The following is a 26,782-nucleotide window of genomic DNA, read 5'->3' as shown; positions in this document are numbered from 1 at the left end:
CCTTTCTCTCCTATAACGATAATGGGTTTGCTTTGTCACGTAAAGTACAGTTTAGTAATAACCATCTTTTCTTCGATTAAACCACATACACTTCCTTGTCTGTGATCAAACAAGTATGCTAACATTTAAAGGGATAATACAATAACTAAACAACGCATTAAATTAAATAGTACATTACGTACAAAATTTCTAGCTTATGTCAGATCAATTGAAAACAAGTTTAAAACGTAAAAAAAATGTATTTCGTGCGAATATCTGACTTTTGCCCATGGATGATAGGTCCAAAAGAATAGAATTTATTTGAAAATGGTGTATAGTGGATATGGATTGATGTTATGTCTAATGATCATGAAATCTTCGTTGGCAGCTTTGTCAAATATAATTAATAAAATGGCAGTTGTCTTCCCTTTTTCGAGCGATGGATATGCAGTCACGTGTATGGAATGTTATTAACGTGATCCATGGAATGGCGATTGTCCTTATATCCAAAAGGAATCTACCTGTTGTCAGTCAGATTTGTAAGCAATTATTGCACATTATTTGAAACTATACATGATGGGTATAGAATGTAATACATTCTAGAATTCCGTCTTTGCAAAATATAATTCATCGAATAACGATTGGCCGCTAGCTCTAGATCGAATGGAATCTCGAGCTCCCCGTTGTCATTCTGTTTGTACACCAACGGAATGATGTACATTATTTGAAAGCAATGCATGATGGGTAATGAATGAAAATACTAATTAGCATCTTTGCAAAATTTAACAACTGATGGAATGGCGAGTGTCCTCCCTCCCTGTATGGAAATGCATGGAATCTGTCTGTTCTCATTCACTTCTTAAAAACTTAAACAATGGAATGTACATTTATTACTCTTTTAGTATGTTAGAGAGTTTAAATTGGTTTTCATGTAATGAGGGGTTTGCCTTCCAGAAGGCGTGTGTTTATTTTAAAGTTATTCATAAATTATCACCTCTATATCTTACTAAATATGTAAAGAGATCGTACTCACCCATCACTATACTCAGCTTCATCTGCATGATAATGAGAAATCTGGATACGTTGTACCCCATCTTGCCATGGGGGATGCAAAGTAAATACACGGGTCATATCTACTAGGAGTCTGATCAATGCTTTTATTAGATAGAGTCTGGAGATGAAAAGATAGAAGAGGAATTATGACAAAGCTACTGAATAGAAAGATTTCATCACTTTGTATAATTTAAATTAGTATACTCTAACAAGTACATATCACTTTTATAACAATATAATTGACGTATTTATGATATACTAGTTGTATAAAATACTTACTTACTGTTCTGAGTTCATCAAACTTTCTGGTTGTTCGATGGATAAATATAATTCTGACATATATTGACATTGCTGAGGAACAAGAAAACAAATACATAACATGGCAAATTACCCAGTACAATGACAGAGTAGTAAGGTAGGCCCACACAGTGGACATGTTTGTGACAAAAGTAACTATGACTCTTAGGAAATATTCACGAACACAAACATTCGTAGTATGCTGTGTAAGAATTTTGATACATACTCAAAGTATGTAATAGTAGTATGTCTGTATTGTGTAGAAATGAAAATAAATATTGGAATATGAAAACCTCATACAGCTTCACGAAATTCTGTTTTCTACGTCGGTAAATCTCCCTGACTATTTAGTAATCATTGCAAATAATTGTGTACGTTGCTATATATCTTCTTGAAAAATTACTAATACCCTTCTATACCCTAATGCCACATCGTGTTTAACCAGTCTTACCAATTGTTCATATTGATGAGTTGCAGAAAGGACTTCTCGAGGTACAATATCTGCAATTTCTGCAGCTACTCGGATAATATCTAAGTGAAAGAAATAACAAGGGTGGACCTCAGTAAGATGCGGTAGCTACACATCGGGACAGCGCTTTTTCAAATGTATTGGTCGAAATATCTGCATTGCTTCTCCCTGCGAGTCAAGATTCGTTTTTTGTAGTCACGTTACAGTCAATATTTTATCACTCCCAAAATATTATTAGTTTTAAGTAGATACCCTTTAAATCACTCCTATCCTTACTCTGAATCTCTGTCATCATGTTGCAATGTAACTTTTTCAAGTGTCATGGTAAATTACTCGTGAAATATCGTAATAGATACAGAAAACTTTATCAGCAATCGTTAACGTTAGTATGCTGATGAAAGAACTACCCGGCATGCATTCTGTAAACAAAGCGTCATGGCAACGTGTTACCAGGCACCATCGCAACGTGTCTTCGCATAGCGTCTCGAGAAGAACGATGGTGGGCGTGTGGTCAGTAGGATTCTGTAATGGGACACTAAGTAAGCCACTCCCAGTTGAATATGGTGTACCTCAAGGGGCCATGCTTGGCCCTTTACATTGCATTGTTTTTATAGACAGTTTGCCGAATGTTGTTTCTGAGTGTAAAGTAGTTTTATATGCTGATGATACAGCGCTTTTTTTATGCAAGTATTAGGATGTCAGTGAAATTCGGTGGACATTAAACTCTGACTTGACCCTGACACAAGGCTGTCTGATAATAAACTTACCTTAAATGTAAACAAAACTAAAAGTATGCTACTAGGTACGTCCACACGTCTGAATCAAAGTGCATCTAAAGTCCTTAACATACAGATAGCAGGCCAAATGGTGGAGCATGTCCAAACTTTCAAATACCTTGGTGTCTGGATTGACTCCAACTTAAATTGGGAAACGCACATAACTAAGATCTGTAGTAAAATATCACAAAGGCTGGGTATGCTTAGGAGGCGGGTAAGACATATCTTACATTTACTACAAAGATGCTTTTAAATTATAATGCGATGGTACTACCACTCGGTTTGACTACACGCAGTAGTGTGGTCAAACAGTGGTACGACTATGCTGACCAGACTTCAGAGGCTCCAAAATAGAGCAGCCAGGATCTAGGATAATCCTTCAGTGTGGGCCTAGGACCCACTATTTTACTATGTTAGAGAGTTTAAATTGGTTGTCATGTAATGAGCGTTTTGCGTTTCAGAAGGTGTGCATTTATTTTAAAGTTCTTCATAAATAAACACATCTGTATCTTACTAGATATGTCAAGAGGTTGGATGAAGTACATAACTATTCCACTAGACAAAGATCCAATCTCAACACGAATGTGCCGAGAATTAGCAGTAATTCTGGCAAGATCTAGAGAACCTTTAAATACTCTGGAGCTGTTTTATGGAACAGTTTACCAACATATGTTAAGCAGTGCAAAACAATGAGAGGATGACTTCCAGTATGGTGTAACTGGATAGAGGTGTGGATTTCGTCTATTGTTATTGTTTTCTTTTTTATCGTGTCTTGTTTAACTTTGCTTCTGCATTGTTTGTACTTTCTTTTTGTGTGATATGAAATATTTTGGTGAGTGGTAACAGGGCCCAGGTGGAAATCAGCTTTTGTTGTTTCCTGGCTAGCCAGTACAGTGAATCTAAGATCTTCCATACATGAGAAATGTAAAATGCATGAGAAGTCTGAAGAAACCCTCAACTTTTATAAAGTAATGTTGTACATTCATTTATTATTACGCCAGCTGATTCGAAGGATATAAAGCGAATGTATGTAACTAGAATTGATTAGACTCTTGACCACATATATTTAAGTGGCCATGCGGATAGGAAATGGATATTTATTTTATAGATTCTTAATAATTAATACACCTTAAGCCAAATATTTATGAATTTGTTATTCATCTTTAGTTTTGTAAACTTTTTTAAGGTAAATGTCCAAAAAAATGGCAGGTCCTTGTTACCAGCTGAGGAGTTCACCTGACTGTTTAGTAGTTACTCACAATTTATAATTTCATGTAAAAGAACAGAGCTGTGTTTAAACAAAATTATTTCAAATAAAGAATAAACAAGCTGACAGACTTCTAAGAGAATTTATCCACAGACAGCACAGTTGACTACAGGAAGTCTCGTTGAGGCCGAATAGCGCCCTCAAACACTAATCTGAATTACGCGGTAGTATGACGTCTAACATTGACATAGTAAATATGACAGACAATACTAGTAGTTTTGTTAACCATAATCATGTAATTGGGCAATGTGAACTCGGAAACGTCTTCAAGACATGATGAGAGTATTTAAGTATATCATACAAAGTAATCAGACAAGACAACAAGTCATTTATAGAAAACACGTTATATATTATCTTTCATATCAATAAAATTTCATCTCAACCTTTCATTAAAAATAACGTAATAAAATGAATACAATAATTTAAAAGAAATATCGTGAAAATCCAAAGTATTATCAAGTATTATTACAGTTCGTACGTATACGTTTTATTAATGTTTAAAGTGAGCCTTGACAGAGGCGACTGTACTCCTGGCTCTATTGATAACTCTCCTGAACAAACCCCTACAAAGAAAAGAGAAAAAAGTACACACAGTTATGAAAGGTAATGAAAACAAATGATTTGTGAGAACTTGCAGTTAAAGAAGTAGCTGTTACAACTTGTTTCCAATGCTTTAATGTGTTAAAATATAGTTCCAAGAATAGTCAATTTTATGTCAAAACTGCACTGTAGTTTGTTTCCTATCGCTAAAGAAACATTTCGGGTAACCAAGGTAAACATCGTATTTTGGTCTACATTCCTGAGATTTCATCAATATATACCAGTTTCTCAAATATTAATGAAAGACGAATAGTCTATGTAATTTTGTGTTGAAAATACTAGATGTATATATGCTTTGGATTCCGCTAACGTATTGTCATTGGTTGTCGAAGTCTTAAGAAAGAGTTCAAAGGTCGATCAAGTGTTCCATATAAACGACTCGTACGTCAAAAATTGTGTTTATGGTGGAAGTTATCAGTATAGCTGGGAGGACATTTTTCCTGATCCAAAGTACACTTATACTTAATGTGACTATTCTTGTGATTTGTACTCACTTGTGTTGTCGGGTTTGTCGTCTTCTGATTTTAAAACACCCATTTGTTGGTGTAAAGACAGTCTCGTTGTCATCAAACAAGTCACCGTGAATATCAGATCTAAGTCTTTTGGTGACAGGTGTTGATGTATGAATATCACTGTAATGAACAATAGCGATAAATAAGATTAGAATAATATCACTGAAATGAACAATAGCGATAGATAAGATTAGAATAATATCACTGAAATGAACAATAGCGATAGATAAGATTAGAATAATATCACTGAAATGAACAATAGCGGTATATAAGATTAGAATAATATCACTGAAATGAACAATAGTGATAGATAAGATTAGAATAATATCACTGAAATGAACAATATAGCGATAGATAAGATTAGAATAATATCACTGAAATGAACAATAGCGATATATAAGATTGGAATAATATCACTGAAATGAACAATAGCGATATATAAGATTAGATTAATATCACTGAAATGAACAATAGCGATATATAAGATTAGATTAATATCACTGAAATGAACAATAGCGATATATAAGATTAGATTAATATCACTGAAATGAACAATACCGACAGATAAGATTAGAAAAACAACTACCTGACGCAAGGAAAACTATTTTTAACTTGATAAAACAATGCCAAAATACTTTGCGTTTTATCATGTACCCCTTAAAAATCGACTCTTTTCAGGTCAATAAAATTGCAGTCAATGGTTTGCAAATTCCATTCACAGAACACTCCCCTTTCCTGATTTCGTTTAAACGATCCAGTTTTAAGAATATCTTTTTAAATGTTTTATGAACTATGGTCCCAATGACTACTCCAATGTTGTCCATTGTACATGTCCCCCACATGCTAAGATTACGTTGCAGTGTAGTGATTGACATAATGAAAGTGATATATTCTATCCTGGAATCCATGCGGATGAGGATTTTAAATGTTGGTTTTCCCATCATCAAAATTTGAAATCCCCATCCATGCTATTTTCACTTATATAAGGCGAGACGTGGTTTCTGATGAATGATTTTAAGTCTTATTGTGTATTTTTCTACGTATCAAAAACGATGAAATGATAAACTGATTTTTTTTTTTTATCAATTATTGAGTTTAAGTGTAGTCGATGTGTAAGATTTTAAACTTACTAATCGAGACTTCGCTTTCTTGGATTGGACCACATTGACTGTGACAATATCAGTGGACTGTATGGTAGAACTGGTGTAAGTAGTGCTTTGTTGTGATTGGTTGACGTTGTGTCACATTGTGTGACTACAAGAGTTGACGGAGTAGATTGCAAGTAATACGGAGAGGATGTAGACCAAGGGTTGTGGTATTCAAATTGTAATCTGGAAGGAAAGTATATGAAAGGTTTTACTTTTTTTAAATTTGTAATATACAGAGTTTTCGTAACTGTGAATATCTCAATACAACTTGTTTCATACAACCATTGGCATTTCTCTTGTCACAGATCTAGACTGGGGGGAAAGTCTACAGTAATACAATTAGTATTCTTTGAAGACATTGTTAGTACTCACCCATCACTATACTCAGCTTCATCTGATAATGAGAAATCTGGATACGTTGTACCCCATCTTGTCATGGGGGATGCAAAGTAAGCACACGGGTCATATCTACTAGGAGTCTGACCAATGGTATTATTAGATGGAGTCTGGAGATGAAAAGATAGAGGGGAAATTGAAATATGCAGTTTATACAACAAGATGACTAAGCTACTGAAAAGAAAGATTTTATGACGTAGTATAATTTAAATTAACATTTTGTAACATGTACACATCAGTTTAATTGACGTATTTATGATATACTAGTTGTATCAAATACTTACATAGTGTTCTGAGTTGTTCATCAAACTTTCTGGTTGTTCGATGGGTAATTCCGGTATACATTGACATTGCTGAGGAACAAGGAAACAAAATATCAACATTGACAACTACTCAGTACCAATGACAAGGTAAGGGAGGCCTACACAGTGGACCTGTCAGCGACAAATGTAACTATGACTCAAAGGAAATATTCACGAACAAAAACAATTATCGTAGGTATGTTGTGTACGAATTGCGATACATACAAGAAGTATGCAAGTCTAGAGTTGTATGCAGCTCAGTACTGTGTAGAAAGGAAAACAAATATTGAATTTCGAAAACCTCATACAACTTCACGAAGTTCTAGTTTCCATAGCGGTAAATATAGTACAAAAATATAGTACAAAATTGTCTGTTATAAACTTAGTGAATCATCTTGTTAAACAGATAGACGAAGGGAGGGTTACCCTTGGCATTTTCATTGACTTCTCAAAGGCCTTTGATACCATCAATCACAATATTTTATTATCTAAACTTGCACATTATGGAATTCGAGGTTTACCCCTTTTGTGGTTTCGGGATTACCTCCGAAATCGACAGCAATATGTTTGTTCTAATGGTGTTAACTCTACCTATTCTCCAATAACATGCGGAGTCCCACAGGGTTCTGTCTTGGGACCAACACTATTTTTATTATATATCAATGACCTGCCACTTTCATCGTCATATTTTGATTTCAGATTGTTTGCAGACGATTCGAACCTTTTTCACACTTTTCCCACAAAGTTCAACAATATTGACCTGTCCATAGTAAACCACGAGTTTCATAATGTGACGGCTTGGTGTACTGCAAACAAGCTCACAATAAATGAGTCTAAAACAAAGTACATTCTTATGAGAAGTCGTAGGTTTTCACCCAGTGTCAGTGGAACTCTTTATGTAAATAGGAATGCTATTGAGCAAGTTAATTATGCGTCGTTTGTTGGTATTGTCATTGATGAACATCTGCTTTGGAAGGAACACATTTGTCATGTAAATAATATTATAAGAAGAAAAATAGGCGCCATTTTCAAACTGAGGGAATTCGTACCGAAACATGTACTTACTTTTCTCTACACCACTTTCATCCAACCTCATATATCCTATGGGTTAGAAGTCTGGGGAAATACTTTTCATTCATATTTAGATTGTATTTTATTATCCCAGAAAATGGCTATGCGTGCTATTTCGCATAGCCATTTTCGGGAACATTCTTCTCCTCTTTTCAACCAGTTAGAAATTCTCGACGTTTTTAAGTTACACAAGTATTTAGTAGGGGTTTTTGTTTACGACTTAATACACAATAATTTACCACACTCTATAACCGATTATTGCACACTGTTGACTTATGAATACAATACACGACAGAAGGCTCAGGGCAATTTATGTATTCCTCCAGTGAAGACATCAGTTGGACAACAATCAATATCATATACAGGTGCAACTACATGGAACGACATCAAATACAATATCAGGAAGGAACCAACACGACATAGTTTCAAGCGGTCACTTAAAATAGATTTACTAAAAGAATATATAGCATAGTTGGCATTCTTTACCGAACTTTCTTCTCATCACTTTTAAAATGACTTGGATTGGGATGGGGGTTGGGGGGAGGGGCAAGTGCGTTTAGTAACACCCGTGAATGTTTAACCATTAACCATTAATGTAAGGGGTCAGACTTGATTAGCAAAGCTATTTTCTGACTCCTATTGCCTGTATAAATTGTGTATAAATATTTTTTTCCCAAGTGATCTGTAATTATTTCTTGTACAGGTAATAAAAATCAATCAATCAATCAATCAAAATGTTTTTAATTGTGTTACTACTATTAAAATGTTTTCGTCTGACTTCTTGAAAAATACTAATACCCTAACGTATTTATCAGTCTTACCAATTGTTCATATTGAATTGTAGAAAGGACCTCTTGAGGTACAATATCTGCAATTTCTGCAGCTACTCGGATAATATCTGAGAGAAAGAAATGACAATATAAGATTCGTTAGCTACAAATATATAGGCACAGCGCTTTTTCAAATATATGTATTTGTTGAAATATCCCGCATTGCATCAACCTGATCAAGAAAATGCTATGTAGTCAGGCTGCAGTCAAATATTTTTTATTACACATAAAAAAATATTTTAGTTGTAAATAGATACCCTTTAAATCACTCCTACCTTTACTCTGAATCTCTGTCACCATGTTGAAATCGAACTTTTTGAAATGTCTTGGTAAATTACTCGTGAAATATCGTATTAGATAGAGAAAACTTTTTCAACAATCGTTACGTTAGTACGCTGGAGAAAGAACTACCCGGCATGCATTCTGGTAAACAAAGCGTCATGGCAACACCATGCACCATGCACTATCGCAACCTTACTTCGCATCGCGTTTCGAGAAGAACGGTGGTTGGTGACAGCGAGCGTCCGTGCAGTAGGATTCTGTATTCGGCAAATTAAACACACCAGTGTTTGGATATTTCAATGGTGATGACAGTTTACGATATTGTTATTTTAACACTTTGCGCCTATGATGCGCGGTTTCGAGATTAGTAGACCCCCTACAAAAGATTTCAACTGGTGTTGATCGAGTATTGAAGACAGTGTGAGACTAGAAAGTGAATCTGTGATCTTTCATACAAGAAGAAAAGTAACAATGTATCAGAAGTCTGAAGAAACTACCATATTTGTTGGTTAACTTGAATGTAGAGATGTTGTACAAAAAAACAGACTCTTTATAATTTAATAATTTGGAGGATATAAAGGAACCTACAGTTTTAGTCGTAAATAGAATCAATTTGACTCCTGACCCACATACACTTAAGTGATACATTAGCACAATAATACTATTTAGTCTTATAAATCTTTTAATACTAGCACAATAATACTGTACTATTTACAGTCCGACACCTATTTTAAGTCTTGTAAATATATTTTTGTACAATACACCACCATTTGGCTATTGCTATGGGCGTGGTCTTGTTTTTAGAGATATTTGCATACATTTTTACATTGTTTACTCACTTGCCTACCAGATGATGTTATTTTGGCAAAATATACTGGTATTTGGTTGTTGCTAAGGGCGTTGTCATGGTTGCTAGGGGTCAATTTTGTCAACAATTTTAAACATCTGGAGAATAGCATGTCTAGAAACATCTCACCAAATTGCAGACCCATCGCCAAAGTACTTTTTGAGACACCAATATTTTAACTAAAATTCACATTTACACCAAGTTTGCATATCACCGATGACATCATTACATGTTTAATAGTTCGTCATGTACACATCCCCAAATGCATCCCATTAAATTTCAGTCCAATCTGCTCAGTAGTTTTAGAATTAAAGTTTCTTGACCAATAAGACACATTTTTAGACCTAATTTGCATATTACTGATGGAATCACCATGTCATGAACAAATCTTATTTTACACACCCCCCAAGAATGTTCCCACATTTTCAGACCAATCTGCGCAGTAGTTTTCGAGTTTAATTTGTTTTATTTTACAAAAAATGACATTTTTTTGACCAAAATAATTTTGCCATGCACAATTTCTAAACTAGACACCAAAGGGAACATCCCTACCACATATCAAAACAATCGACCCAGCAGTTTTGAGTTTAAGTCGAGTACACACAGACACTACACCATGAAATAAACACTACTGAACCATACCAGTGCTAATAAAAAAAGAATAATATCTTGGAAGATAGCATCATTACAGCTACATGTACTGGGAGTTTAATACTAATAAGAACACTGACATTCACACAATTTATCCAAATCTGGTCCATATAAACACCACAGACTATTCTCTGTTTTTGTACAATATCAAAGTTTTAATAAACAAACAAAAACATATTCCACTCTAAGCTGTAGAAATTTTAATATGTGGGTTGAACAGAAGTACTTCAACTTATAGTGGGTATGACAAGATTATGAGCTATTGGTTGAAAGGTCAAGCTAATTTTATTTTTGTGCATTTAGGATTTGTTCAAAAAAGTAAATTACAAATGATATATTGTCACTATTTTGTTTGTGGGCAGTGAATATGTCAAGAAACAGATCTATTAATGAAATCTCTTAGAGAATTTCATTTTCTGTAACTGCCAAATGGTGAATATAACACATTTGGAATTGACAAGAATGCAAATCTAAGCAATTAATGTATATGCGCTAGTGGTTTTAAAACTATGAAGTCAGCAAGTCACTGCCTGCACAATACTGTGACCCTGCAAAAACAGTAATAACATATTTGCTTGTTGAAACTATCCCTGTAAGGCGGAAAATCTAGAATGAACCAAGTGTTATTATTTCACACAATAATCATGTCTTTGAATTTTTTTCAGTTCCCTTCATAAACAATTGAAAAATATCATTAGCAATATGAGTAAATGAGCCAGTGCAGTAGCTACCAGACTTGAGTTGAGACAATTCAATTACAAAGTGCATAGCCTGAATTTTTAAGTTTCTTTCAGACAAACTTTACTAGGCATGGACTTTTCATTCCCAAACACAAGTCAATAACTGCTGGCACATTGTACTACACTATAGAATTGCTAACTTCCTTTTCTGCCATATTTATTTGATAGCATTGGAACACCCCTTCCATACATTTACATAACAAAAAAGAAACTATAAAAAAATTCAGACAAGAGATGAAATTAAGGTATTCACTTGCAAATCAACTTTATCATTCCAGCATTACAAAACTACATTACACTTTTCACACCTGTATTGAATGCTATGCAAATTTTGTATGTGAATAATTACAAGTTTGTGTTATGCACAGTAGAGAAATAATGTCTACAACAAATGGGTTTACATTGATGGTGTATTTGTTTGGGTCATAGTTGACATGCTTGTACATGCACTGCTTTCAAACACACATAGTGCACGGTACGGAATAAAGCTCCAGGTTTCTTTATCTAAACATGTAAATTTAACATCATTTCAATTGTAATACATGTATCATGGACAAAATAACTTACAGACAAAATGCAAATGAAAAATACATTTATCTGATAAAAACAAAACAGTTAAAAAAAACCCAACTCTGTATGTTATATCTATAATACACAGAGTACAGCTCATCATTGTTAATCTGACTGATAATTGTCCCTTCTTTTACGACATGCATCCCCCATACTACTCAGTGGGCTAGTCCACTTGAATAGCAAATTGATCAAGATTGTACCATTTAGTTGGTGGAGGACAGGGTGGGTGATGGTGATTCCTAACTCATTCATACTACAAAAACTACTTGTGTTATTGATACTGTGATTCTCCATATGTATGTTGAGGTATATCTGGTCTAGGTCCAAGCTGTTGTGGATCCTGCATCTGCTGTGCTATTTGTTCATTAGCTGTGAATAGATAATAATAACAATGATTTTAATATATTGCTTTCCCACACAGTTCAAAGTGCAATGCAATTATTACCCCTGGTACGGATCTATAACGGCACAACAGCCCTTTATACTACCTCAACTCTCTGAGGGGCATACAATCCATTGCAATCTCTGTTAAAGCATTCACATTACAATATCTATCCTACCAGGTCCCAATTATACAGCTACAAAATGAAAAATAACACATTCTAAGCCTGTTATAACTTTACGCAATGCCTGTTATAACTACAGGCAAGTACATGTTGTAAAAAAATGATGCTGCCGCCTGCATGGATTCAAATCCTGGTCTGGACAATTTGACAACAAAACAGTTGTCTGCAAGTACAAAAAATGTATGATATTCTGTCCTGAACATCTCTTCATCCTCACATTCAACATCATATCAGCATAGCCAGAGTCTGTCTGTTTAGAAAACTTAATGTGTATTATGTACTGCCCTGGGAGTTGTCTGTGTACAAAACCTACCTTGCATGTACTGCCCTGAGAGTTGTTTGTGTACAAAACTTACCTTGCATGTACTGCCCTGAGAGTTTGTCTGTGTACAAAACTTACCTTGCATGTACTGCCCTGCACTCCATCTTGAGAATAAAATACCAACACCTTCAATCATCGCCAGTAAAATACCCCCTGAAAAATAACACAAAATGTCATATTAAATTGCATCCATTGGACTACCATAGTTTCACCTACTTAATTCCATTTTGTCAAAGAAACACACTTACATAACATTAAGGAGTTGGGGGGGGGGGGGGGGGGGAAGTGGTAACTTATAATAATGGTTGATAATTGGGGGATGGGGTGGAGGGGGAGGGGCATGTCATACATCCACCCTAATGTAAAGTAAAGTATAGTTGGTAACCTGTGCTATACTCTGTACTTCAAACTCCTGTAACTATTGCTGCATCTGGACTTCATTGAAAGCCACGTTTTGACAAATTATGTTTTTCATGGCTCAAGTCAGGAATGTTAGAAATTTGGTCTAAAAAGACACAAGTTACAAAATACTGATGAAATTACTTCTCTGGATTGATTTACATATAACAGCTTCCGGAAAACTTTCGGAAATTCTATTCCACTTTGGAAAGGTATCTTTTTTTGATTGATAAAGGGTTAATAGATATGCTGCTCACTGTAGACATATCAAATCATGACATAAACTTGCATTTGACACTTTCATTTTCAAAATTAACCCATGTAAAAAGTTGCCATTTGGCCAAAAAATTGCCCAATTTCTTGGTATTTGCCAAAATTTTGGTAAATATTTTGAGACTTCCCAAAATATTGGCCAATATTTTGAGACTTCCCAAAATATTGGCCAATATTTTGTGAGTTTACCAATATATTGGCCAATATTTTTGGAGTCTGCCAATATATTGTCCAATATATTTTCAGCTCTCAATATATTTTTCCCCTATAAATGTATCATTGGCCAATATATTGGTTCCTTTTTAGCACAACTGAACTGATAAGGTTCAATAGTGCTATAAGCACATGCAAACTGTCTGTCAGTCTGTCTGTCTGTGTGTAAACAACTTAAAGTCAAAAACCGCTGGGACCGATTGCTTTGATATTTGGTGGTCATGTTACTTCTGGTGTCTAGTTGGGAAACTGTTCAAATGAAAATGATTGCATCAGAAATGTGATTTTGGGTCACAAAAATGGGATTTTTGGTAAAAATATTTAAACTCCAAAAAAGACTGGGTAGATTGGCCTGAAATTTGGTGGGAACAGTTTTGAAGGCTAGTAAATTCAGATTTGTTCATGACATGATGATTCAAAAGACATGATGATGCAAATTATATTGTCAGTTATATGCAAAGTAGTTGTAAATGTGAATTTTGGTCAAAAATTTATATCTCAAAAAGTACATGGTCAGTGAGACTGAAACTTGGTGGGATGTTTCTAAAAGTGTTATTCTGCAGATTTTCTTAAAATATTTTGACACAATTGGCCCTAGCAACCATTACCACGCCCTTAACAACAACCAGATGGCAGTATATTTTGGTCAAATAACAACATCTTCAGGTAGGCAAGTGAGTAAACATTCAGCAACAAGACCATGCCCATAGTAACAGCCAAATGATTGCGTACATTGCAAAGATAATATCGAGAATTCATAGAAAAGTGAAGAAAAACATTTTATAATGTATGCAAGTATGTCTAGCAACATGACCACGCCCATAGCAACAGCCAAATGATTGCTTACATTGCAAAGATAGCAACATGGTTGGATAGGCAACTGGATAGTCATCCAGCAAATGAACATCTATTGTTAACATGGACCTGGGCATGTGGATAAACATTTATAAAAACTGTACAGTTGTGCTACAGTGCCATTTGCAGTATTTTTAGGAATTATTCCCTTATTTTTTTAAATCAAATTTTCCATCCCATAATGTTTAATACCAAATGTTGCATCAAATGTAAACATTGTGAAATATTTTACTTTTATACACTTTCCATCATTTCCCCTATCTAAACCTTGTTATTGCCAATTTACTTTAAAATATTTGAACATTAATTTTAAATGAGCCTAGTTGCTGTGCTTGGTTACACATTATGGACCAGGACAAAAGAAATGACCACTTTCAAACTAGTATAATAACAGTGACAATATTGGGAGAGCTATCGTAGATGGGAAATACAGCTGAAAGTAATCCTTTCTTGTTTATTTACTATCCAAAATTCTATGTTCCCCACTTCCTAGTTGCTGCAGTGTTGGAAGCTTGCTCAACAAAATTTCCACCATGAACTCTTGCTTTGACATTAATATTTATTTATTTATTTATTTATTTATTTTTTTTTGGTGGGGGGGGGGGGGGTTGCAAAACTTCATTGCTCTGAGCAGATCAATCGAATGAGTGTTTGTGACTGACCTATTGAACTTTCTTGTAACAATAACAATGACCATCACATATATACAAGGTATACTGACAAGCCGAATACTCAGCAATTTTACATACCATTTGGAATATAAAAAGAAAAAGTGTTTGATACAAAGCACAAAAATTCTTGAAACATTCTCAAGAACTACAGTTCTTTTTGTAACCATGGTGAAGAGTTAACAATGAGAAATGGCACACGCATACACCTGTTGAAAAAAGACCATGATGCATAAATGTAATATTGAAACATCTAACTTTTACTTCATAAATTTATCTTCTCAGCCCCTTCCCAAGACAAAGTTTCTATTTTGAAATTTCCCTCCCAAACAGAATTACCTTTCACCCCACAAATCATAAACACCAGTTTTTTTCCAAAAAATGTACTAAAGCATTTTTCCAGTTAGTTTTTATGATCTTTCCCACACATAGTTCATCATATACTGTCACAATCCATTCACCCTCCATAAGGCAGTCATTACAGCTTTAACCTGAAAAACAAAGAAAAGAGTTTGCATTAAAACTTGCATTATGTAACTGAATATAGACACAACTGCCCTATATAAAGAGGATTATGGCTAATCTATGCAAATGTGGGAAATTCAAACTGCTGTACAGAGCACTAGCTTCTGGGTCTTGTTTTCAGCATTTTTTCTGTGCTTCGAGAAACACACAGGTCATGTATCATGTACAAATTGTTTGTGCATGTCAATGAAAAGTTTATAGATTTCATCACAAATAACACAGATGTTATTACTGATTACTGGGGCAAAGAATACATTTTCATTCAACCCTGTGAGATGCTTTGGATTGGTACAAACATACAATTTATAAATGGCTCCAATTATATCCATATGATGATTGAAGGCTTTTTGGAAAAAAATCTTCATTCTCATTATGTTAATTGAAAATTTTTTGCAGTAAGGTTTTCTTCTCAACACTGTGTTTCTGATAGGTGGGACACAATCAAGGGCGAAAGCCTGAGGTCTAGCTAAAGTCATCTCCACACTTTGATGATATAAATAACAGCTGATCAGAGAAGGTAGTTGACAGCTAGTAATACAGAGAACATGTCAGTGGCTTTAGTGGTCTGAGGTAAAAATAACCACAATGGATCAACCAAAATGTGTGAATGACAATGTCTACACACTCATCAAACTCACAATTACCATACATGTATATACGGTAGTGAGATACCATCATGACTGAGCATAGAACCTATAGATAGACATCCCATCGTATAGACTGAATAGCTGAAAAAGGCATTCAGATACAAGAACCTTTCTCTTGACATGCTTCAATGGAAATGTTCCAAGCTTTAGTTGCCTTTTTGTGAGAAATCAATTTGAAACTAAGTATAAGAGGTATCACCAGTTTGAACTTGGAATACACTATGTGGGCTAAAATGCAACCACAGACGGTACAGCTAGGGGTCACATCACATCACTAGTAGTGATATGAATCATACTTCACAAAGCACAGACAAAAGAAACAGTTCACACCATATACACAGAATAAGAAAAGATATGCATAGAATTGCAAAACGGTTGCTACACAAACACTAAGATGTAATCCTCAGTAAGAACACAAACATTATAATCATGTATGTTAATGTACATATCCTAGAGGTCATGGGTTATTGAATAGATTACCATACATTACTCAACCCACAAAATAGAAATTAGCTCTATAGAAAATTTCAACTTTTCCTAGACACTTTGGGCTAGCCCTTACTGGCAACCTTTGGTAGCCATCATAGTGAGAAAAATAGCCTGAGGGGTCTAGCATATATTTTATGGACAAAGGTGATCCACTGCCTATGCTACAAGTTTAAGTTTTTACCGGTAAAAATGGGTTGGGGTCACATCCTTCCCAGAGTAATTGAAAGTTCAATAAGGAAGCACCTCTAAAGCAAACAACAAAGACTGCTACACAACTAACTTCTTAGTTGTCTGTGATTAGTTCAACATTTTGAGAAAACAAATGAAATGCAAGGCCACTTCACAGTAGAATGCTTACTGTTCACACGTTTTGGACAATGACATGTTACCATAAAATTACCATCTTCACTTGAAAATCAACCATTATATGTGGAGTCTGGAAATTGAGTAGCAAATCATCTTTGGTCAGCATAGATGTATCTTTGAGTAATTAATTACTCCAAGGATGGATGTAAAATTTCTATTGACAATAACATTCACAACAACAACAGAAATCAATTAACTTTCCAAAATGATAGAGCTACACTTACCACAATCTCGGAACTTTCACTTCCACTCTGTATCAAAGTGACATTTCCACTGGGGCAAGTTTTCCTTCTTTCCATTGACGTGCCATACGATGGTAACATTGCCATCTAAGCATTTGAAGACTAGAACATGACGCGATGGTTTTCGATCAAGCACTAGTATGCTGCTTTTGCAGATTATGACATGTAGACTGTGATAATCTCAGGATATTTTACCATGATTGCATAACACTGTCAGGTCATTAAATCATATTTGGAAAATGCTCATTTGCATACTATTTACATATTTTGTATTACGTTGGCCATGTTTTATACCCAATGACAGTGTGCTAATTATTTCCAAATGTAGCATTCATGCCATTTGTTAACAAAGCATTCAGCACAGAGTGTTTCTTGTCCGTGACAAAATGCAAATTTTTTTTAATTGATGTTGAAAACAACATTTAGGGAATTCTGGTAACTATAGCCGTAAAATATACTTTTCAGCCCTATACACATATCTGAGTAAGAAAAAATTTCAATGGTGCACCCATGAAATATTAAATATGTCAGAAATGACGTGACTTGCTTCACTTACAGATACATTTATATGATCATGCAAGAGAGACAACATCTACTGGCCAAGACAACTTGAGGTAGAAAGGGGTACGGTTTGTGACACACAGATCGAACCACAGACATGCAGCACATGTGTTCCTTGTCTGTGACAGAACATACTTGTATTGAAGCCAAGCTGCAAGGTGACCGTTACATTGTTGTGTTATCATTGTGAGTGCAAAAGTAAAGTACATACAAACATTGCTACAATCTGAATACAAGGGTGACTGTCACTCTTTTGTCATGTTGATAAATTTCAACAAAGAACAAGAGTTTAGGGATATCCCAGGTAGTGGGTTATACTTCCATGATTTTTCCAAGCAAATCGATAGTTATTTAGTTTACCATTCACCAACAGCTATTCAGATTGTCAGTAGATTTCAGCAAATTGCCAATATTTTTGTGATGTTGACTAAATGTTTCCTCATAGTACCAGATACATGGTCAAAATATTCATCTTTCAATTAGCCATCAGAATCAAAATAATTCCTCTCTGTTTTAAGGACAAATGAAAATTTTTTGTCATCAAAGTGGTATTCACTGGTAACAGGTAAATGTTACCACTATCACTGATCACAGGCAAACCCTTCCCTAAGTTCCGATGCAAAATGTTTAGTAGTTCTCCAACCCCAATCCTGAGAATTTATCCAGAGATATTACATATAGGACTTCACAATCACAATGTGTATAAACTCTGTACATTATTAGAAGAAACTGTCAACATTCAAATAAATTAGTTTTGTAAACATGTCTGCATGTCTGAGATACCTTTAAGATTTAAACTATTCACACAAGATGGTCCACATACGGCAAGCCGTTGTAGTTGAACATGGAGCATAAGCTTGATGTGGCCATCTTGAACATGGACTCATTGGCCTAGTGGCTATCTTTTAAAATGAGCTGTAAAAAATGTCAAGTCTCGAGCTTTACTGGGATTAAAAACACACAACAGTGCAGTGCCTGGCTTTGAAAGGGAGCTATTAGTTGTGTTTGAAAAGTAAAACTGCAATTAAGTAATGAGTTTAAAATATAATGAATAAAGAGGTATGTAATGGTACACAAAGTACCTACATGTAAAACATTAAACTGAGACACAGTCCCTCCACCCACCTGGAGGGACTGGGTGTGACATGCTGAGATCATGAACTGAGTCTCAGTTTGCCAAAAATAGCCATCCATATCCGAGACCAGTCTCGGTTTGCCATGAACTTCAGTCCCAGATTAAAAAAAGTCTATCTGAGAATAGTTTCAGTTCACAAAAATTCATGATGTCACACTACATGTATACTATTGAGACTGAAAATTTACCAAAGATTGTAATGACAACAAACATTACAAGTAACATAGATGCATCCCTAATACATCATAAGGGTCTATAAATACATCCATGCTAGAAACAAAACAAAGGCTTAGTAAACTACACATACAGATCACATGATAACTACACAAAAGAAAGAGTTGACACCATATACACAGAATAACAAAAGGTATGTATGGAAGGCAACATTGATTACAATACAAACACAAACAAGTATCGAAATCCTAAGAACATATTAAACACTCTAACCATGGAAGGTTTTTTTGCCATTTGAGACTGGCAAACTGAGACTAGTCTCAGATGGCTATTTTTTTGCAACTGAGACTCTCAGTTCATGGTCTCAGTTTAACATTTTAAGTACCTTTACATACCTCGACTAAAACATGTTACAAGTAGTAAATTGTGTAACTGTGGGGACAAAATGGTAAAATTGTTTAAAGGAAACCAATATATTGACCAAATACATTCATTTCGGAAAAATATATTGGGCAGTTTATTTGAGAGCTGAAAATATATTGGCCAATATATTGGCAAACTCACAAAATATTGGCCAATATTTTTGGAAGTCTCAAAATATTGGCCAATATTTTGGGAAGTCTCAAAATATTGGCCAATATTTTGGCAAATACCAAAAAATTGGGCAATTTTTTGGCCAAATGGCAACTTTTTACATGGGTTAATTTTGAAAATGAAAGTGTCAAATGCAAGTTTATGTCATGATTTGATATGTCTACAGTGAGCAGCATATCTATTAACCCTTTATCAATCAAAAAAAGAGACCTTTCCAAAGTGGAATAGAATTTCCGAAAGTTTCCCGGAAGCTGTTATATGTTTCATAGAGAAGATACAATTCATATATGTACTGTAGACACCATGACATGACATGTGCACTTATTGGTATATTACCTGGATATCGGTATATACTTTATGGCATATAAAATGTAACACAAGAATTGCCCATCTTAGTCCTTTGGAATTTGAAATAGGCCAATCCATTACATATATCTTAGAAAGGCTACTCACCCACTGCTGCTGATCCTACCATAGCAAGAGCGCCATCTGGAGATAAAACAGAGAAAGATGATGATAAATTATGAAGACTGTGGAGGTACTGTTAAATGTACATTGCACTACTCAAACATTGTAAACTGCCATATAAAGTGGAGGGGCCAAATTATGAACATTCATCTTTCTCATAACATTTCTGAGCACTGAAATAAATTTGTTACATCACATCATGATGACAGGGTGTCCCAACTATTTTACTCAGTGTGTATTTCTTATAGAAGTGTAGTCAACTTTCTATGTTCTCCTAAATGCCATTCACAGAGACACAATAGTGGTTTGGTTATTTGAAAATATTATTTTCATGTTACTCCACCCTGTATGTAAATGTATATGGGCCTTAGGTATGACTCAGTTCTGAAGATAACACCTAGTTATAATTTCGTTAGAACTGAGTAAAAAGCTAGAAAAGAAATAGACAACATAAAACTTGTGACATGTTACTTGCAGATGACATTAGTGTACTGTCTGTTTTCTTGTCTCATTTCTCTCTACATTTTAAGTATACATGCCTGCTTTCTTGATTTCAACTTTGCTCTTAGTGAAAAAAACCCCACACAGATGAAATTAAATCATATGACATGATCCAACCAGTTTTTGGTAAAACGTTTTGATAAATATGACATGCACACATGAAACTTACTTCTTGCTGCTAATACAGCTCCTGTTGCAGCCCCACTTGTTATTGAATTCCATGGATCTTCTTTATTTCTTAATTTGACTAAACAACAATCAAAAGTTGAAAAGAGACCACCCCAGACTGCAAAATTACCTGAAAAACAAACATATGAATACATGTATAGGTATGTATGAAAACTTTTTAAGAGGTGCAGCATCAATTACGATGATAATTTTGGTGTGAAAAACAGTTGTCAGGCAGAGATATTGAAAAAAGTTTGACCAGATCAAACTGTCTGCTTCATGGGATCGTTATGGCTCCACTGATTAACATTAGTGCAAGAACCTGGGATCAAATTCCCCAGATTTTCATTGTGATCACAACTTTCCCTATATTTCCCATACTTAGGGTTCTTGTCATCAACGTAACAACTGTGACTGCCACAAAAACTGGCAGATTCCACCCCATATATATATTTAATATGTTTATACACATGCATTTACCGGAAATAGTCAAATTCCAATGCACACTGAGCATGCTCAGATCTGAAGTTTAGGGTAACCCAGATTAAATGATTTTTGGCTGCAATGTGACAGATTATTTTACAACATGAATGTTTCATGTTTATCATTATAATGAATCTACATTTCCCATAGTGCATTGGTCACTCAGGATGTAGACGTTACAAGTTCTCTAGAGGAAGGATGTATTTTTTTGCACCCCATGGAAATAAAACAGGACAATTCAATCAAGGCTGATATTGACTTTATCCAAATACAACATACTGTATATAGATGTCTGACAGCATCCTCCCTCATAAATTCAATAAGCATGCGCTGTTTTCAATAACTTCATTTTGTTATTTTCTAGTTTAACCAGTCTATTAAATGCCTAATAAAAAAAATTGTGTGGTTCCGATTACGCTCAATTTTAAAATAGGTGGGGTAGGTAGATTTTTTATTTTATTTTATTTTATTTTATTATATTTTTTTTTCACGTGAGTGTCTAGTTCAGGTTTTCCATTGTTTTCCAAATGGTCTCTGTGTTGTTTATTTCTTCCTATCAGATGTACAGCCATTACAGATTGGAAGAACAGTTTTATATTGTCTTTTTAAGTTGATGTCAGTTTCCACCTTCACTATTTCTCAAAGAGCTTCACAATTTTTGCAATATTATTAATTTTTTCTTGAATACATAAAAAAAGTGAAAAGCTAGGTGGGGGTCTGGTAACTGGAGCCAAACAACTATTTTATTTAGGCCTAAGGATTCTCATTCCAATAATATAACATGCAGTACATGTATGTTTATGTGCAGTGAGTGTATTTGCTAAGGTTGGGGAATCCCTGTAACAGCAAGAGGTGGAAGCTACACAATGTACATAGTTTCCCGTACAATCTACCAAACTTTTGCTTGGGAACCCCAGTAGATTTTACCTACAAATGTACTTACTGCCCTCATCAAAAAGACTTATACAGATGCAAGTTCAATTATATCCTTTTTGCCGTGATATCAAATGTTATATTGAATGCCTTTTGACGATAGAAGGCGATGCATTGCATAGCAATGAAGAGAACTCGGATATCAGCTAGCATATCCTTTTTGCCATGATATTAAAATTTGAAATGTTATCATAACACTTACAGGTACATGTTCTTACACTGTGTATTTAATAACTTAACTTAATAACCATAATCACTTTGATAAATTTTTATGAGATACCATAACACAGACTTACCCCCTACTATTGGTGCTTTATGCTTGATTGTTAAAAAGCTGCCAATCATTCTGTGCCTGAGACCCTGTTGGAGAAATTGAAGATATCTATTGAAGTGGCACAAACTACATGTAAGTTAAAATCTATTTGACTCAAGTGAAAAAAACCCATGAATTTACACTATACAACTGTACTAGTATAATGGTAATGTTGCTGCAAACCTTCGATGATGCTGAAATTATATTTTGGCACTGTCAGCAGGCTCGATAGTATATGTACTTTAGTAGTGACATTTCATCATATGTATAATGAATTACATCTGACTCATTGAATTATTTATGTGCTATTCCTGTTTATCAGGATAGAGTGCCACCAATTGAAAGTGATGGTTGAAATCCTTTACAACACTGTATCATGTAATCTACAGCAAACTTACGCCTGAAAAAACATGTAAACTCATCTCTGGAGGGCCAGAAAATGGCTATGCTGGCCACCGCCTTGACCATTTACATGTACAATGTAGCAGATGGGGAGGCTTGGCAGGAAAAGGGTTTTAAAATTAAAAGGGGTTATGAAAAAAGTCTCGTCATAAGGCAAGATAACAAGCAGTGTACATGTACTAGTCACTCACTGAGTGAGTCACTAAAATAAAGAATACCAGCAGCAAATACTTACGACAGGTGCATTTCTGGCTCCAAGGAATGCATGGACAACAGCTCCACCAATGGCACCCATAGAGAAGGCACCACCACAGTCATCTACTATTCTCCATGGACTGAAATCAAAAATTGATACAGAATGAGAAATCCTTGTATGCAACATTTTACACCAACAATGTTTTGAAACATGCAATCAGTGGATGCCATGCCTGTTAATGTACATATACAAAAATGTATGTACATGTAGTCTCATATAATTAGATGATATGTCACAATATTTTATCTTTTTTAGCCAAAGGAAAATTATGTATGAATCACTGAAGGAGCTGAAGACTCACAGTGCCAAAACTCTTAGCATAAATATAAGTATTTTCCTGTCAGCTTAATATAAAGGACAAATTTGGGGAACAATATTATCATCACAATTTGTGAAATCTTTGAAAAATTGTGAAGAGTAATGGCAAGTTTGAGTATTTTGACTCATATTTTAAGTACTGTAGAATGATCAGGATAGTTTTTAATCGCCAGGGTCTTGAATCAATCAGGGGCACTTTCGGTAGTCAAAATGCTTGTGGATGTTTCGAAATGTTTTGTTCCTGAACTACTAATTGTCATAGTTTTTCGCAGGCAACCTGGGACAATGGCAGGCGAAAGAGTGAGGTGACTCGCCAAAAGCCAAGATTACGGCCATGAATTCTCACTTCATCGGCGAACTTGAGTTTTTGCGTAGGATTACTTACAAATGTAGTGCTCATTAGTTTTGATTCACCTCTGCTGCAAAAAAGTTCATGGAATTGGTCATTCATAATTGGCAATCGTATTTAGAAATAAAAATACTCATCGGCATAATGGTACGATCGATTTGCTGTACATTGAGCAATGCAAGATAAACTTGGGGATCAAGTCACAAGTCAAAGATCACTTTGTTAGCATAAGAAATTTAAGAATAATATATGCATAAACAACAGGCCTTTTTTAAGGCATTCTAGCATCCTGTCAGTACTTCAATGGTGTGATTTAACTACATTGTATGCATGCGCATCATATTTTCAGTGATGAGTGCTGAATGTACACAAAATGTGAAGATCTTCTGTTTGAATGTGCCGTCATCTTTTGTTTTTCACTTGCAACATGCATAAATACTGTCCAGAAGATGGTCAGGTCTCCCTGGCCAAACAATGACAAAACGTGGACCCCCATTTCACATAAAGTAAAATTAAAAGACAGTGGCCATGGCAGGATTACATGTTTTAAAATGCATGGTAATAATGCCACACACACGTATTATATATTCACATCATGGGAGTATTATAATTAGGGGTTACTTCCATGGTAAGATTGATTTGTATGTCTTGTTGAGTCTGTTCTATACATGTACATGTACCTACTTGCAGACTTGGTCGTTCAGGACTCGATTCTACCACTGTAGGGACAGGGACATTGTCAGAACTGAGTCCCAAATTACTTTATCTGACAGTAGCACCGAACGTGGGGCAGTGAAGAGAAACATGAGAAACCTCCACTGTCTCTTAGTCTGGATGCCAACGTGGTCTCTAACTAAACCACTCAGTATAGCCTAAAGCATACATACATGTAGGCACGAGACTACTGTCTATCTATGGACCAAGTCCATGGATATGATATACATTTTTGTACGTTCTTGCGTATTAGTTTACAAGTCGTTGTAAGATTAAAAGTACGCACTTTTTTTGAACAAATATCCATTGATATTAGACAGCAAATGCTTTCACGTCTCTAGTCAAGAAGTCCATAACTATTTAGGAAGTTTCAACAACCCAAAGTACGATGATCATTTTTGTTAACAATTGCCTTACGCAACTTCCGATTCGATTACAAATTTGCGAACCACGTTGTTGGGGTTAACTTGAGTTCAAGCGTGTACGAAAACGTAGCCATGATATTTCGCGATTGAGTTAACATAGTCGTTGAACTTCATGTAGTTCTTAGAAGCTTTAACTTGCAAAATTATCATGATCAGACAAAATCAGACACCAAAACCAAATAAAATATCGACTCACCAAGGTTCTCTCACATATTCCTCCATGTTGGATTTTTAAACTTTTGATTTCCACGCAGGGTCATCGCGCATACTTAACCTTTCACCGTGCATATGGTTGTTTCGCGCCAACTTGAAATGTAATTTGTGTTTTAATACTTCGTTATGATCATTTAGAAGTACGATAATTTGAAAGATGTCGGTAAATTCGGATCCCACCGACTGGCCACAAAGTATGCCAGAGTTACGGGTAAGTTATTATATGGTAGTATGCGACGAGGACAACATGAATTTACACACATAACTTGTGTGGTGTGTGTGACTGTGAGCTCAGAGTGACACTGACAGTTCAATCAGCAGTGGCTTGGCATGGCACTGGGTATGGGAGGAATTAGATATGTTTGTATGCATGATAGAGGGACTGTGCTCTAGTGTACCTTGTACTCACACGTGGGGGGGGGGGGGGTCGACTGACAACAGTCAGAATCTAGTCACGGACCCACACAACCAGGGCTAGCCTAGGGACAGGGAGGAATCAGTCGGGGCCAAGTTGTTTACAGTTCATAACATGACATGTTTTTTTTTTTTTTTTTTTTTTTTGGGGGGGGGGGGTTACCATTGGCCAGGTCTGGTAGGGGTCTGCAGCCAGTGCTGTCAACCCCACACCCCATTTTAGGCCCATTTTTACCAAAAACCAATACCCCATTTTACTTTTAGATCATTCAAAATATTTAGAAGACCCCATTGTAATTTGTAGACGAAAAGACATAGTCACCGATATGATGATGTCAACCAGTGAATTAGCTGGGGGAAATTCCGAACTAGTTGAGAATTCATTATGGTTCTTTCCAGGACCCCATTTTAGACCAAACAAAATCCAAAATTGTGTAAAGTGGAGCCCGTTTTAGACTCCTTATTTATATCTTTAAAATGCAGTACATGTACCCATTTTACTATTAGACCAAAGGACGAAAACGCCACCCCAAAGGGCGGCACATATACGTATACCCAATAGGAAGGAGTACCCCCCTCCCCAGGATTTTAGCAGAGAATGATGATGAAATGATTGGCAGATTTTACATGCATATCACATAAATAAAACAAAATCTGTAAATGTATACCTACTACTACTGTAACTAGTAGTACATACATACATGTATACACATAGACCCCTCCACTGTCTATGAATGATATACTCATAACTTCTAAATACAAATGTACCTTACCCAAAGTATAACTTGTACATCATCCCCTATGTACAATGTACAAAATGTATATACCATGGAACTATCACCATGTCCTGATATTCCCATGCATACCTACAGAGCCACCTACAGTCCTACCTGTTGTAAATCATGTACCTACCTACCTACCTACCTAACCTACCTATGTGACTTTTTTCATTTTTTGCACAGGAAATTGACAATTTATTGAGATGCAACATATGTTTTGAATA

The 26,782-nt window shown here is 35.3% G+C and overlaps 1 protein-coding gene across 1 annotated transcript; it reads right to left on the bottom strand.

Annotated features, from left to right (window-relative positions):
* Positions 1-10,570: 10,570 nt before the first annotated feature.
* LOC144437198 (mitochondrial import inner membrane translocase subunit Tim17-B-like) lies at positions 10,571-25,395 on the bottom strand. The gene is made up of 7 exons (XM_078126091.1): positions 25,349-25,395; positions 23,326-23,425; positions 22,672-22,735; positions 20,961-21,089; positions 20,276-20,311; positions 12,760-12,834; positions 10,571-12,162 (listed from the first exon to the last, which is right to left on the bottom strand). Exons 1-7 carry the CDS (start codon positions 25,372-25,374, stop codon positions 12,065-12,067), a joined length of 528 nt encoding a protein of 175 aa, XP_077982217.1. The 5' UTR covers positions 25,375-25,395; the 3' UTR covers positions 10,571-12,064.
* Between the last annotated feature and the right edge of the window lie 1,387 nt (positions 25,396-26,782).

The sequence above is a fragment of the Glandiceps talaboti genome, chromosome 1 (assembly GCF_964340395.1).
Source record: "Glandiceps talaboti chromosome 1, keGlaTala1.1, whole genome shotgun sequence".
Lineage (NCBI taxonomy): Eukaryota > Metazoa > Hemichordata > Enteropneusta > Spengelidae > Glandiceps > Glandiceps talaboti.
This window is presented reverse-complemented; position numbering and strand designations above follow the sequence as displayed.